At 31.6% G+C, this 13,685-nt stretch overlaps 1 protein-coding gene across 1 annotated transcript; it reads left to right on the top strand.

The window, feature by feature from the left end:
• The first annotated feature begins 325 nt into the window (after positions 1-325).
• LOC122514200 lies at positions 326-12,501 on the top strand. The gene is made up of 20 exons (XM_043630859.1): positions 326-1,648; positions 2,356-2,627; positions 2,720-3,064; positions 3,150-3,476; positions 3,563-3,922; positions 4,041-4,353; positions 4,453-5,075; positions 5,197-5,568; positions 5,637-6,476; positions 6,569-8,518; positions 8,603-8,847; positions 8,936-9,449; positions 9,534-9,818; positions 9,978-10,221; positions 10,308-10,651; positions 10,755-11,046; positions 11,135-11,449; positions 11,525-11,802; positions 11,893-12,300; positions 12,412-12,501. Exons 1-20 carry the CDS (start codon positions 337-339, stop codon positions 12,445-12,447), a joined length of 9,675 nt encoding a protein of 3,224 aa, XP_043486794.1. The 5' UTR covers positions 326-336; the 3' UTR covers positions 12,448-12,501.
• The last annotated feature ends 1,184 nt before the right edge of the window (positions 12,502-13,685 follow it).

Here is a 13,685-nt window from a genome sequence, read left to right as displayed (position 1 = left end):
TTAGGCGTAACATCGGTATACGAAATTATTAATGAAATGCCCGTAATAATTACAGACAATTTTTTCTTTCCACCATCTGATGATGAGGAAGATGAAAGTTACGAAGATGATAATTATACAGAAACAACAACGTCTGATGAAAAAGACAATAAAGTACAGCATGACGTTCAATTAGAAAATGTTGATGTTACCAAAATTACATCAAATATAAATGAAGAAACCCTCACAAATCCTGTCACAGAATCTGAAACATTAAATAAAAATATAACATCAAATACAGATACTGTCGACGTATCATCGATTAGCACTGCAACATTGTTACCGTCAATAACAATAATGGAATCAACTGACGTTGTAAATGAAAATAACGGTTATGAGTTTGATATATTAAATTCTACTACGGAGACTTTACATGAAATTATAGAGACAACGACTCCTTTATCGGAAGAAGAAACAACTACTGTAGAAGAAGAAACACCTCCCGTACAAGAGGAAACACCTCCCGTACAAGAGGAAACAACTCCCATACAAGAGGAAACAACTCCTGTACAAGAAGAAACAACTCCCGTACAAGAAGAAACAACCCTTGTACAAGAAGAAGAAACAACTCCAATACAAGAAGAAGAAATAAGTTCTTTACAGGAGGAAGACAAATTTTCTGTACAAACAAATGGTGGAATGACAGAAACTACTCTTTTCGATAAGCCAAATACATTTATTTCAACTGAAAAAACAAGTACCATTACTGTATTTGAAGAATCGGTAGAACAAAGTACCATAGCACAAGATGTAATAGAACAATCAGTGCCAATTATTTCAGAAACACTAAAAACTGATATAGAAAGAAATTCTGAATCTTTATCAACAAGCAACGATATCAAAGATTTGGATGCAATGAAAGATATTATTAATACTTCCATAAATGATTTGACAGATACCAGTCTAACTCCAAGCTCTAACGAAGAACAAAACGATGATGAGACGTTAGCAGTAAAACCTATACAGTCGTACAATGTATTTGAAACCCCTTCAATTCTTATTCCAATAAATACACCCGAAACAGTAATTGATATTACGTCCGGTTTGAAAACTTCTGACTCAAAAATATCCCTAACATCAAATTCCTCTATTTCTTCTAACTTCGATGATTCTTACATACCAAGCGTAATTCCTCTTAATGCAGAGTATACCGTATCAAATACTCCTGATATTCGAATTAAAACAACAAATGTTTTAACTTTCAATCTTACAACAACTATTCCTTCGCCCACGCCAGAAGATATCGAGGCTGGTCTGGCTGATGATCTTTATCTATCATTATCGCGCCCTGATTTCTCCGAAATCGTAACATCCAAATCAGAATCAATTGATATAGAATCCAAATCAACATCATCCCAATATATCCCGTTAGAACCTAGTACAAGCATTTACTACACAGAGACAATAGTAACATCAACACGATTGAGAACTTATACATACATAGTAACAAAACTGAATGGACTCGAAACGCAAGTGACCTCTTCTACGACCATTAGACCGAGAGTGACGACACTCACTTTGACGGTGCCCATCACGGTGACTGTCACTCCCACCATGGAGTCAACAGTCAACACATATTCATCTATATGTAATGCAGTATCTGTTTTTGGTGAGTAATTCATTTTTAACTCATGAATTTTTCATTTCAAATTATTTTAATAAAATAGATTTATAATTAATTTAATTGACAATATATTTTACGTAATGGTCATTGCGAGTGAGACTTTTGACGTAGACAGAAATATCAGTATGTCTATACGTGTAATACGAATAATTACATCTCACATAACTGATTTTTAAAACCAAATTATTTCCTTCGTACACACACGCACACAAATATCGTAATTATGTAAAAAAATGTACATATTGTGTAAATGATAAAGAATTTTGTACATATCTATTATACTATTTTCATTGTTATTATTAGTATATAATTGTCTTTTGTGATATAGAAGATTATACTTATATTTGAAAAATACTTCTAATTTTCCACTAACAATTTTGTTACAACAAACATTTTTATATTGAATATAATATTGGTATTACATATTTGTAATATTATAGGTATTGGGATATTTAATTAAGATGTATATATATGTAATTATTTTAATATGTAAAGTAGTTTACATTTAACTTCATATATCACTTGATTTCTTTCTCTCCTCTCTCTCTTTTTCTATCTCTATCTCTATCTATCTATCTATTTTTACTTTTCGACTAATATTTATAAGTGGGTATATTCTAAATAAGAAGAGTGCAATTTGTATCGTAAAAATGATCAAATCAATATTTATTTGAATTACTTAATGTTAATAGGAGAAGATAAATCAAGAGAAGAGGAAGAGGGAAGAAAACTTAATCTAGCAACACGTGTCATGTCTAATGGAGTAGAAGTTATTGTAGCAGGACCAACTCCAGCTTTGAGATGGGAAAATTCAAATCCTCAACCAACCTTGACATTATCAGATACAGTAGTTATGTTAATGCCACAAGAAAAGTCTAACGACTTTGTTACAAAAACATGTACTACTACACTCACGTATTTCGGAACAATTAATAACAGTGGAAACTCTGTTATCCCTACAGAGGTATATAATACATTTATTAGGAAATTAATTAACATGAAATTCTTTAATTACAAATGTAAGGTATCAATATTCAACAAGATTTCTTTTTTAAGGCTATACATAATACAGCTACGGAAGAACGTCACAAGAAACCTGGATCAGAAACAGCAACTGATGTCTTAGAACCATCCCCAACATTACGTACGGAAGTGCACAAAACGACATATACGTATTTAACCGTAGACACGAATCATGCTAATATGGAAGATTCACTGATTACCAATACAAAAGTTGTAACAAATAAAATCACAACACCTCAAGACTATTTGCATATGATGTTGGAACCCTCAGAAGTATCGCATCCAGAAACAAATACGTATTTAAGTACGAGAATATTGGAAAAAACTTATATGGAAGATGGTCATACTAAAGTGAAAACAAGTGATACAATTACTCAGGTTAGATTTTGAAATTTATAACTTTTTGTTATATGTTAAATCTGTTCTATAATATATACGAGATGTTTTATTTCTTTTCCTTCAGTTAATAGCAACTGAATCTGGACCACCACCTAACCCTACCAGTGTCATTACTACTTTAACAGCTTTAGATAGTACTGAAGAATCTATGACTGACATAATGAAGACTTATTATATCACATATACATACTATAATACATTGTTTGAGAAAGGTACATCTGTTATACGTACAAACGTTGCAACTTCAACAAATGTTGTTTTAGAAAAGATTCCTATAAAAGATACATCTACGACAAAAATCACACCAATCAGTTCTACACCCGAACCTATCCAAATTTTTGCTACCAAAACGTATCTTACGACGTTTACTTACTTCACAACACTTTTACAGGTACAGTATATTGTATTTTAATTATAATTATACTAAGCGGGGGGTAATTTAAACATGATTTTATGTCACAATAATTTTGTTCATAGGCTGGGCCTGATGGTGAAACATCAACAACCATATCATCTCGTTCTCACATTATAGAGAATGTGGTAACAGAATCAATAGCACCAAGTTTACTCGACGCTGGTTATATGAATGCTTTACTCACGACAGCGTATCATTCTGATCCAGTAAAGAATGTGGTTACTGGTTCAACAATTATTTTCTTTGACGAGGAAGATCAGATTGATCCAACTGCATCTAGTAGTTTAGTAGAATCTACTACATCTCTTGGAACAGAGAAAGATGAAAAATCTTCTGAGAATTTATCATTGAACGTATTAGCTAGTGTATCTTCAGATTCAGCAGAATCAACTATCAATCGCATTGACTATGTAAATAATCAGGTAAATAATTTTTTTTCTATTTAACAACACTAACAAGTTATTTAAATAAAGATACGTTCAATTTCAATATTAACACAAAAGCGTTTTTTATATTTATTATATTATTTTGTTAATTTAGGATAATAATAATAATATTACAACGTTGTTGAATAATACTGCTGAACATAAACAACCTTCAACCCAAGAAGGAGGTGACATTCAACTGAGCAATCTTCTACATCTAGGATCTTTAGGGATCAATGGTCTATCTGCTTTGAAGCCTGTAATTACAGCAATGGCTGGTTTATTACAAGGAAAAACTGCATCTCGTAGAAACGATACAGAACATTCATCAGTAAGTCAAGAAACTACTACACAAAGATCACCTATCTACATTCCAGTAGCAGAATTTGCTGATGATGACATTGAAGCTGCCGAAAGTCAGAATATAGGTAATATTTTCGAGAAATATAAATTACGCATACATTGCTTGCTCATTTTTATTGAAAATATAATAAATTTATCATTTATAATGTAATTATATACTTTAGCTACTCATTTGGTCAATCCTAAGCACAATCACATAGCTGAAACAAGACACAAAGTTACCAGTAGTTTAGCCGATGGAATACCTATTTCACCAGGTGAAGTTATAACAGCTAATAGCGATGTCATTATTGGGAAACCTGGCAAGATGGCACCAAGACCACCACAAAATTTTGTTAATGAAGATGAACATATTGGAATGAAACCACCACCATTACCAGTACCAAATATTCCTGTCCATCCAGTTTTAGAAATACTTCAAAACAATCGTGAAGATTTTCAAGAACAACATCCTCCTAAAATTTATAAAGAACAACTACAAATTATACCATCTCATAGGATTTATGAAGAACATTTAAAAATCCCACTTTCTATGTCACTAAATGCAAAACTTCAAGTAGTTCCAACACAACCTCAGAAATTGCATCCTGTTGAGTCTGTTCAGACAAATAAAATCGAATTAAAACATGAATACATACAGCATGATCCTTTATTGAAACCACCTGATAAGCCAGGTATTGATAAGCATGTAAACAAGCAACCCGAATGGAATACAGATGGGTCTAGGGGACCATGGGGAGCAACAAATCCATTAAAACCACCTGCATTGCCAGTTACATTTGGCGACGTAAGTATTATTTATTTTATCATTATTTTGTCAATATATTATATTATCTTTCATTAATTTAATTATTACTGTATTGTGTGTGTGGAATTACTTCACGCGTAGAATTTATTTTTTGTTTCAGCTTTATTCAGAGAATCCAGCAAATGATAAATCTTGGCCTACATCGTTTAAACAACAAAAGAATCCAAATTGGGCACAAAAAGATTCTTTTCTCCCTGATGGTTCAGCTAAAATTCAAACGTCAGAATCACAATCATCTCCATCCGAACCGATCGTTCACCAAATCCCACATATTATCGATAGATCAACAGGTCAATCTTTACTTGTTAATATTCAACCTAGTCAAGTAGCAAATGTTATGATTCCTCAAGATGGGACACAGGCTTTAATATTTGGAGATACAGGAGAACGTCACATAAGTGGTCAATATTTCGACGATCCATCGCCATATCCAGAACCTGAAACTGGTCCTGGATTTGTTGGAATCCAAAAGGTAAATTTTTTTTTATTGATAAAATAATCATGTCAAATATTGATCTAATGTATTCTCTTTGATTCTAGGCAGAGGATCTATTTCAAAATTTACACGGGAAAGATCCACTCAATTATATGGTTCCGCCATCACCGCCAAATAATTTCAAATCAGCTATACAAAAAACAGATTCCTCAAACAGACAACATATTATCAGGCTGCCGCAAGTTCGTTTCGATCATATTAAACCACCGAATAAGCTAGAACCACCATTTACCAGACCTGATAGGAGACCAGCAGAAATTCATGTTTTGAAACAAACCCATCAAAGTAGCATAACAAATGGCCAAGGCTTCGTTCACAGTGAAATTTTAGTTCATCATAGACCAGAAACTTTAAACTTACAATTGGTTTCACATCCACCAATTCTTTCTAATGATCATCCTACTAATTCATTCTCTTCTAATGGACAATTTGTCAATAATCAAAAACCTATAAATACTTTACCAACTGTTCCATCAAGACGAGCAGAATCAACTGGCCCAACTGAAATACCACATATATTTATGTATCACAATAAACCAGATTCAGGAAACGAAGTTATTTCGAACACTAATTGGAAATTAAATAAAAAACCACCAAGGATTACTCTGAACAATCGCTTAAGACCTCAATCCGTATTAAGACCAACCATTCATCGACCCCACAACAGCAGACCGCATATTGAAAAACCTATGAATTCTCTTACCACAAAAACAACATATCCTGTGTCTCCAAAATTACCGTTCAAATCACAAAATACTGCTCTATTACCTCATCAAATTTCATCGAATACATATTTACAATACGAACTTGCAAACAAGTTAGTATCAACAGGAATGAAAAATATGAACAATGTAACAAATCAAGGAATTATTAATAATTACCAAGTAAGTTATAAATATTTTATAAAATTGATTAATATGAACAAGAAAATTTATAAAAATCTTATTGAAATAATACATTTATTTATTATGTATAGGTAAACTTTCAAGATCGATTACCTCAAAGTAATTCGGAAAAAACGAATCAGCCAAACTCCTACACGGAAGAATCTATTACTAAATGGAATAATGATCAGGTGCCCACTGGAGCTATAGAATATCATAATCCTTCGTATTTCAAAATAAAATCGGGAAATACTGAATATCATTCTCCGATGATAATTACTAATTCCAAGAATCACACTATTGATTCTAATATACAAAACCAATCAAGGCCATTAGATTCTGAGATTGCTGAATCAGAACATATAAAATCACATCAAAATATTGATTCAAGTGAAATTAATAATGAAAAGAAACAAAATGTGGTAATAAACAGTACGGATTCTGTAAACAATTATGGAATAATTAATGCAGGTAATATTCCTCATGGTAAACCATCAATTACTGGACAAGATTTTACGTACAATCAAAATGAAAATACACCCATTTTATATCCAGGTGAACCTTTTAAATTAAAAAATAATAGCTTTAGCTCGCAAAATGAAACCTTTTACAGTACGAAACCATTTGAGGTACCTGTTGTAAACAGCAAGCCACATAAAATGTATGATAGCAATGATAATCATGATAAAAATCATGAATATAGAGAAAAAGAAAGTGAATTTGCTTATGATACAGTTCAAGAATCTTCTTCTACTTATCAAAATAATCAAAAACCTTTGATGCATCATAACGAAAATGTGCAATCATCGACGTTACGATACTCTTATGGACAAGATGACAACATAGATCTCAAGCCACCTGCCATGGTTCCACAATTCAGACCTGTTTCTGACGAATTTTATTCTAAACCACATATTATTGTTACTCCTGAGGCAAGACCTACTCGTATACCAGCTGTAGAAATAATAACAAAACCAAATGATATGTTAAATGTTAAACAAAAGAGTAATGTTAGTCATATTAATAATTTTAATACAAACAATTTTGATAGTTTCACGAATCAAAATTCACATAAGGATTACAAAATAGGCCAACAACATCAAAGTATCTCAGAAGATATGGTTCAAAAACAATATGCTAGGCCTAGTTGGAATATTGGCACTTTAGATACTAACATATATATGACACAAAAGAAGTCAGAAATAAAACAGAATGAGCTTATGAATTATACGATTCCTGTTTCCAGTGATAAGAAAGTTTATCCAAGAATACAATCATTGGAAACAAAAACAAATCGTCCATCACATTTTCTTGAACAAGGATTAATTACTGGAGTACATCCTGAATATCCACATATTATAACAAAACCGAAACCACAGGTTCCAGACCCTGTTATTATCTCGAGTACTGGAATGAAATCAGATTCTCATATCAAATCAAACGTTCAATTCTCCATGCCTGTTGAGATTACTGACAATGAACAAGACGACAGTAAAACCCAAACAGAAAGACCTCCTAGCATGTTAATAATAAAGACTAATTCATTGAAAAATAAAAATCAAGATAAAGAGATACTTGAAACTGCTTATCAAACTAATTTTGCTTCATTAGATTCAGTAATTGGTAGTTCTGAAAATCAGAAAATGAAAAGTAACTCGCACAATATGAGTACTCACAATAGTGCTCCAAACATGTTGTACAATATAAAAGAACCTAAAGTTCCCTCTAGAGATATGATGCCACCACCTTTGAGTTCTGTTTCGTCGAAATTGGAAGACGAACAACAAAAATTGAAACCTCCACCTCCGCCGTCTAATGAGGTTGTTGGTTTATCACCTCCGCCATTGGAAATTACAAGCACGTACAGACCATTGCAACATAGACCAGATCCAATTGTTATTAATGAACCAGATTTAATATTATCTTCGAAATATATTCCATTACAGGAATTAACGAAAACAATAGTTCCGCAGCCTAGTATAAAGTCTTCGAATCTTAGAACAACTGTAACCAAATTATATCATGCTGAACAACTTTCTGAAGTAAATATATTATTATTTATACAATATATAAATAATAAAAAAATATTGTTATTAATTATTTTGTCATTCAATTATTTTTTTCAGAGAATGGTACCATCCCTTCCAGCATTACAAACAAAATCTTTCGAAATAAGTACAACAAAAATAGGTATTTTGCCATTTGGATCAACCCAAAAGCCAACTGCAAGTATATCTAATGCTTACATCAACCAATATATGAAATCAAAATACGCAACAACGCAAAATACGATAAAAACGTCCATTATTAGCACGCCAATCATACGTCCTTCTATTTCAACTAAAGGAATGGAACACTCCAGCAGTCCTAGGTAATCAAAATTACAACAAAAATATTTGATAATTAATTGAAATACTTCAAAATAAATAACGAATATTTAATATTACGAATAATTTCAGAGCACCGGTGCATCAAAGTGCTATCACCACAACAAATACAGTTACTTCGACGCAAATAAAATCATCTGTTGATCAGATCAAATCAAGCAAACCGTCATTAAAATCTGATATTAAACCAACAAAATCATTAACGTTCGAAATGTCACATACTCCTGTTAAATTGGCAGAGCAACCTATATTTTTACAATCAAGTCACGATTTTATTTTGTCATCTGTTAACACAGAACCTACAGAATCTCTTACATTTATTGTAAGCACTGATGGAATTAAAGAATCCAATAAACCGAATCATGAAATAAATAAAACATATAAACAAATGAATACAACAAAAGCAGACCAAATACTTGTAGCCGTGACACAAACAGATAAATCATTAAGAAGTACTGATTCATTTTCAAAAGAGTCTGTAGGTTTTAAAATAAATGAGACAACTACTGAAACTATGAAATCTAACGTAGGAACAGTGATATATGAAAATACCTCTGACACAAATATTGGATTAAAACCTAAAGAGGTAATGTAAACATTTATTGATCATATCTCAAGCATTTGATAGTAAATATCTATTTTACATATTAATATTACATGTATATTTTAGATCGTACGGATTAAAATGTCAACGTTGACAAAAATAGAAACATTTGCAGTAGGATTACCACCAACAACAAGAACATTTTTGCTTACACATACGATGACTTCGACTACTGTAGAAACGGTAACAGAAACTTTACACCATCCGACCAATACACTTGCTACTGTGACGTCAAGTATTTTGCAATCTGTAGTAACGCGAGTACCATCAATTTATGAAAATAGTATCGATAATGATTCGATCTTTGTGGTAATGAGTGATCAAAAACCACCTGAGCCTGGTGCTGAAGAGGTATGAAAATTGAATATAACAAAAACCTATATAAATAAATATAAAAATAAATAGTAAAAATATAATGTGTGTGTAAGTGAAAGTAAAAGGAAATAATTATAGAAGTAGAAATATTCATGAAGAAATATGAATATCTATTCACAAATTGTTTATATATAGGTAGAAGCAGAATATGGCGAAGAAGATATTTCACGGGATGAACAAAGTCCTACAAACAATGAGATCCATAGGGTTTTAGCTGGAGGTATTTTAGGTGCACCTGTAGTACCTCTTCGACCTACTAATCAATGTACACCAGAATGTAAAGGATCTAAAGCAGAAACATGTGTTGAAGTAGAAAATGAAATGAGATGCGTCTGCCGACCAGGATTTGCAAGAATGTTCCCTGATCGGCCTTGTAAACGTAAATATTTTTAAATAATAAATATTTTTCTTCTCTCTGTATAAAAAACTATAATTATATAAAAATTAAATTTTATCCTATTTTAGCAACCTATACGTATACTCTCTATGTTGGACTGGATCGTATTGGACATGAATCTATAACTTATCAAGAGGGTCTGAACGATTCTTCATCTCTAATATATAGAAGACTTGCTGGATCAGTAAAAGATGCTTTAGATAGAACATTAATGCAAAGTGATCTTAGAGATATCTATAGAGCTCTAAAGATTTCCAAATTTACTTCGGATCCAATAAAAGTAGTATTTTATGTACAGCTCAGTGACAATGCTAATGAAACAAGATTAAAGGAAGTTTTTCGAAAATATTTAGTTGGAAGTAATTATAGTTTGGGTGGTACTGAAGTTTATGCCTCTAAAAATCTTGAATTGGTAAATATAATTCTGTATTTTACTATATATATATATATTTTACATATCTATAATGATTTCTAACTAACTTTATTAACGTTACAATTTCATAAATTATATTTAGATTCATGCATCAGACTTTGATGAGTGTTCGAATGAAGAGGATGGTCCTCATCATGATTGTTCACCAAATGCAGCTTGTTTTAATTTACGAGGATCTTATCAGTGCTCTTGTAAAGAAGGTTGGGCAGATTTATCAGAGAATCCTGCATATCCTGGAAGAATATGTTCACAAGCACCGATAGGTTGTGCAGGATGCAATAATAAAGGGCATTGTATGACTAATATTCATGGTCATGAAATTTGTGAATGTTTCCCATGGTATAGTGGTCAACGATGTCAAGTTAATTTGAAAGGTTAATACTCTATCTATTATAAATTATTATAAATATAATATATAGAGATGTCGATAAAATTTTCATTGTCTTTTTTTTCATTTTTTAGTGATGCTGATAGCTCTTGTAACAACAGGTGCCATCTTGTTGGGTTTGCTAGCTGTATGCGTTGGCTTAGCATGTTTTAGACAACCCGTTCATAACAAGCATACTTCTGGAGATACTCGTGCAATGATTTCTGGAGCAGGTGGTGACACTAGCAGTGAGGATAGTGTCGGAGATGTAACTATTCCTTATCACGTTCCACATGTTTTACCACCACCACCACAAATGATAGCACCATTACCTCCAATGAAGAGACCAATCAGAAAAATCAGTGAAAAATTACATGACCCGCCAAGAAAGCCTATTGTGGCAGTACCAGGTTTGATACATTATCAATGTTGAATATATTCTTTATCATTGATGCTTAGTTACACATTTAATCTTTCGTATACAGAAATGACTAATGATGAACAAAGAGATCGCTCCTTAACTGTTATGATTCCTCGTGCTAAATATCGATCAGCTCCTCAATCACCACAAAATTATAAAACTACTCTGAGCACATTTGTAACTGATGAAAATAAACTCATAAACTACCTTGACAATGGTTCTCAACATCCAGGAAATCGAAAGCAAAGTATATCAAGTACGAAAGATTGTAAGGAATCTGATTTACAGGCTGCAAGAACACCTGCAGTGTCAACTGGTGCACTTGTCAGTGCCGGATTTCAGGTACTCACTACATTGCACAAAATATAAATAGGGAAAGAGAGAATAAGTATTTAGGAATCTAAAATAATAATTTAACTTTGTATTTTACAGGTATCAGCAACAGTAACAAGAATGATAGATGCAGAATCAACCTTAGCTCGATCATGCGGAGAAACTACTATAGAACCACCGACAAAAGTTCTCAAAAACTGTGACAGTCAAGGCGATCTTACGTCTACTTTAGCCCGTTCCTGCGGTGAAACAACAATTCAAACGCAAACAAAATTACTTAGACAAGATTTAGGTGAAGCAGGATCTATTTTGGCAAGGTCTTGCGAAGAAACAACTATTCAGCCATTTACAAAAATAGCAGCTACTCGAACAAATAGTATTAAAGATACTAGGAACAACAAAAATTCGAGAGATAATGGCAGCGAAGGTCACACGATGGCTGAGCGTGATTTGGGTAGTACTTTAAGACTTCCAGCTCACCATCCACCACTGTATAGCCCAGACAGAGTATGATAACAATTTTTCTATCAATTATAGAAATGAATACATTGTTTTTGTATTTATTTCAAAATATTCGAAATTTTCTAGCGTATAAATACCTTTATTTTTATCTTGCAGGTTAGTGATAGAGAATCTAATTTTGATTCTCTTTAAATGAACAAAAGAGTATAAATATAATAATAAATGAGGATTAATTGAAAGATAATTATATTAAAGACACAGCCGCTGGACGGTGGTCTTTGCAGCTGGTTCAGTTGTAAATACTGAAATTCGATGTTGCCAAATATATAACATCATTTAAGAAATACTTTTCACATTTTCAAATGATAAAATGAAGAAAATTGAGAAAGAAAGTGGTAAGACCAAAAAGGACAGTTTTTTTTTTAAACGAGACTATTTCTAGGCTTTATCTTTTTCTTCGTAAAAAAGATACCAGGAGAATTGTTTTATTGTAAATCCTTAGAAAATTTTAAATATCATGGATGCAGACAAATTGACTAATATCTTGAAAAATATTATTTATTTCTATACTTGCATTTATAAGGATATATTATAATATCTATATATCTGCATAATATTTGTAAGAACAGTTTGAGATGTTGAAATTTAAATAACAATTTCAATATGAGCTCAAAATGTTAAGAAAATAAGGATAAAAATGGAAGTTTTAAAATAATAAATTTAATCCTTCTCCAATTTATACTCCTTCCTTCAAACATATTTTGACTTATTGTTAATGAAATTAAAAATAATGAAATAAGATGTCGATAATGACATAGCCATGAAATTCGTTCCTTTTTAAATAATTTTAGATCAGTATACAAAACCTACAAAAATTTGAGTAAATATCGAAATAATTATCATTATATATAAAAACAAAATTGATATTAAAAGTTTATAATTTAAATTTTACTAGAATGTAAACAGTTTGTAATTATCTTAATTTATCTTAGCAGATGCAAACCCAGAAAATGATTTTCTTATTTCATATCTCTAATTATTTTTTTATCTAAATGATATATTTCTTTAAAAACACACACAGGAAAATACTCAAATATAACTCTAACGAAGGTTCTAATCTAACAAATAAATTTTTATTATTAACACAAAGATACATAATATAGAGATTAAGTTTATATTTAAACAAACGAAAAAATTAACCCGATTTTTCCGGGTGATACAAATGTAACGGGTTGGAAACCGAGATACTCGTACCTCTTTTATTAATGAACTTTTATTTTTATACGTTTAAATAAACTCTTACACTTATACATACGCGCGAGCACACGAGAACAAAAACACACGCGTATAAAAATATGCATTATATAGATGTATTCTGTTGTACATATTGTTTCTCCCAAAAATTCTATACAAAACTATTGTAATTACCT

This window comes from Polistes fuscatus, unplaced genomic scaffold (assembly GCF_010416935.1).
Source record: "Polistes fuscatus isolate 324 unplaced genomic scaffold, CU_Pfus_HIC Scaffold14, whole genome shotgun sequence".
Taxonomy (NCBI): Eukaryota; Metazoa; Arthropoda; class Insecta; order Hymenoptera; family Vespidae; genus Polistes; species Polistes fuscatus.
Note: the sequence above shows the minus strand (reverse complement) of the source record. Positions and strands in the feature narration are given on the sequence as shown.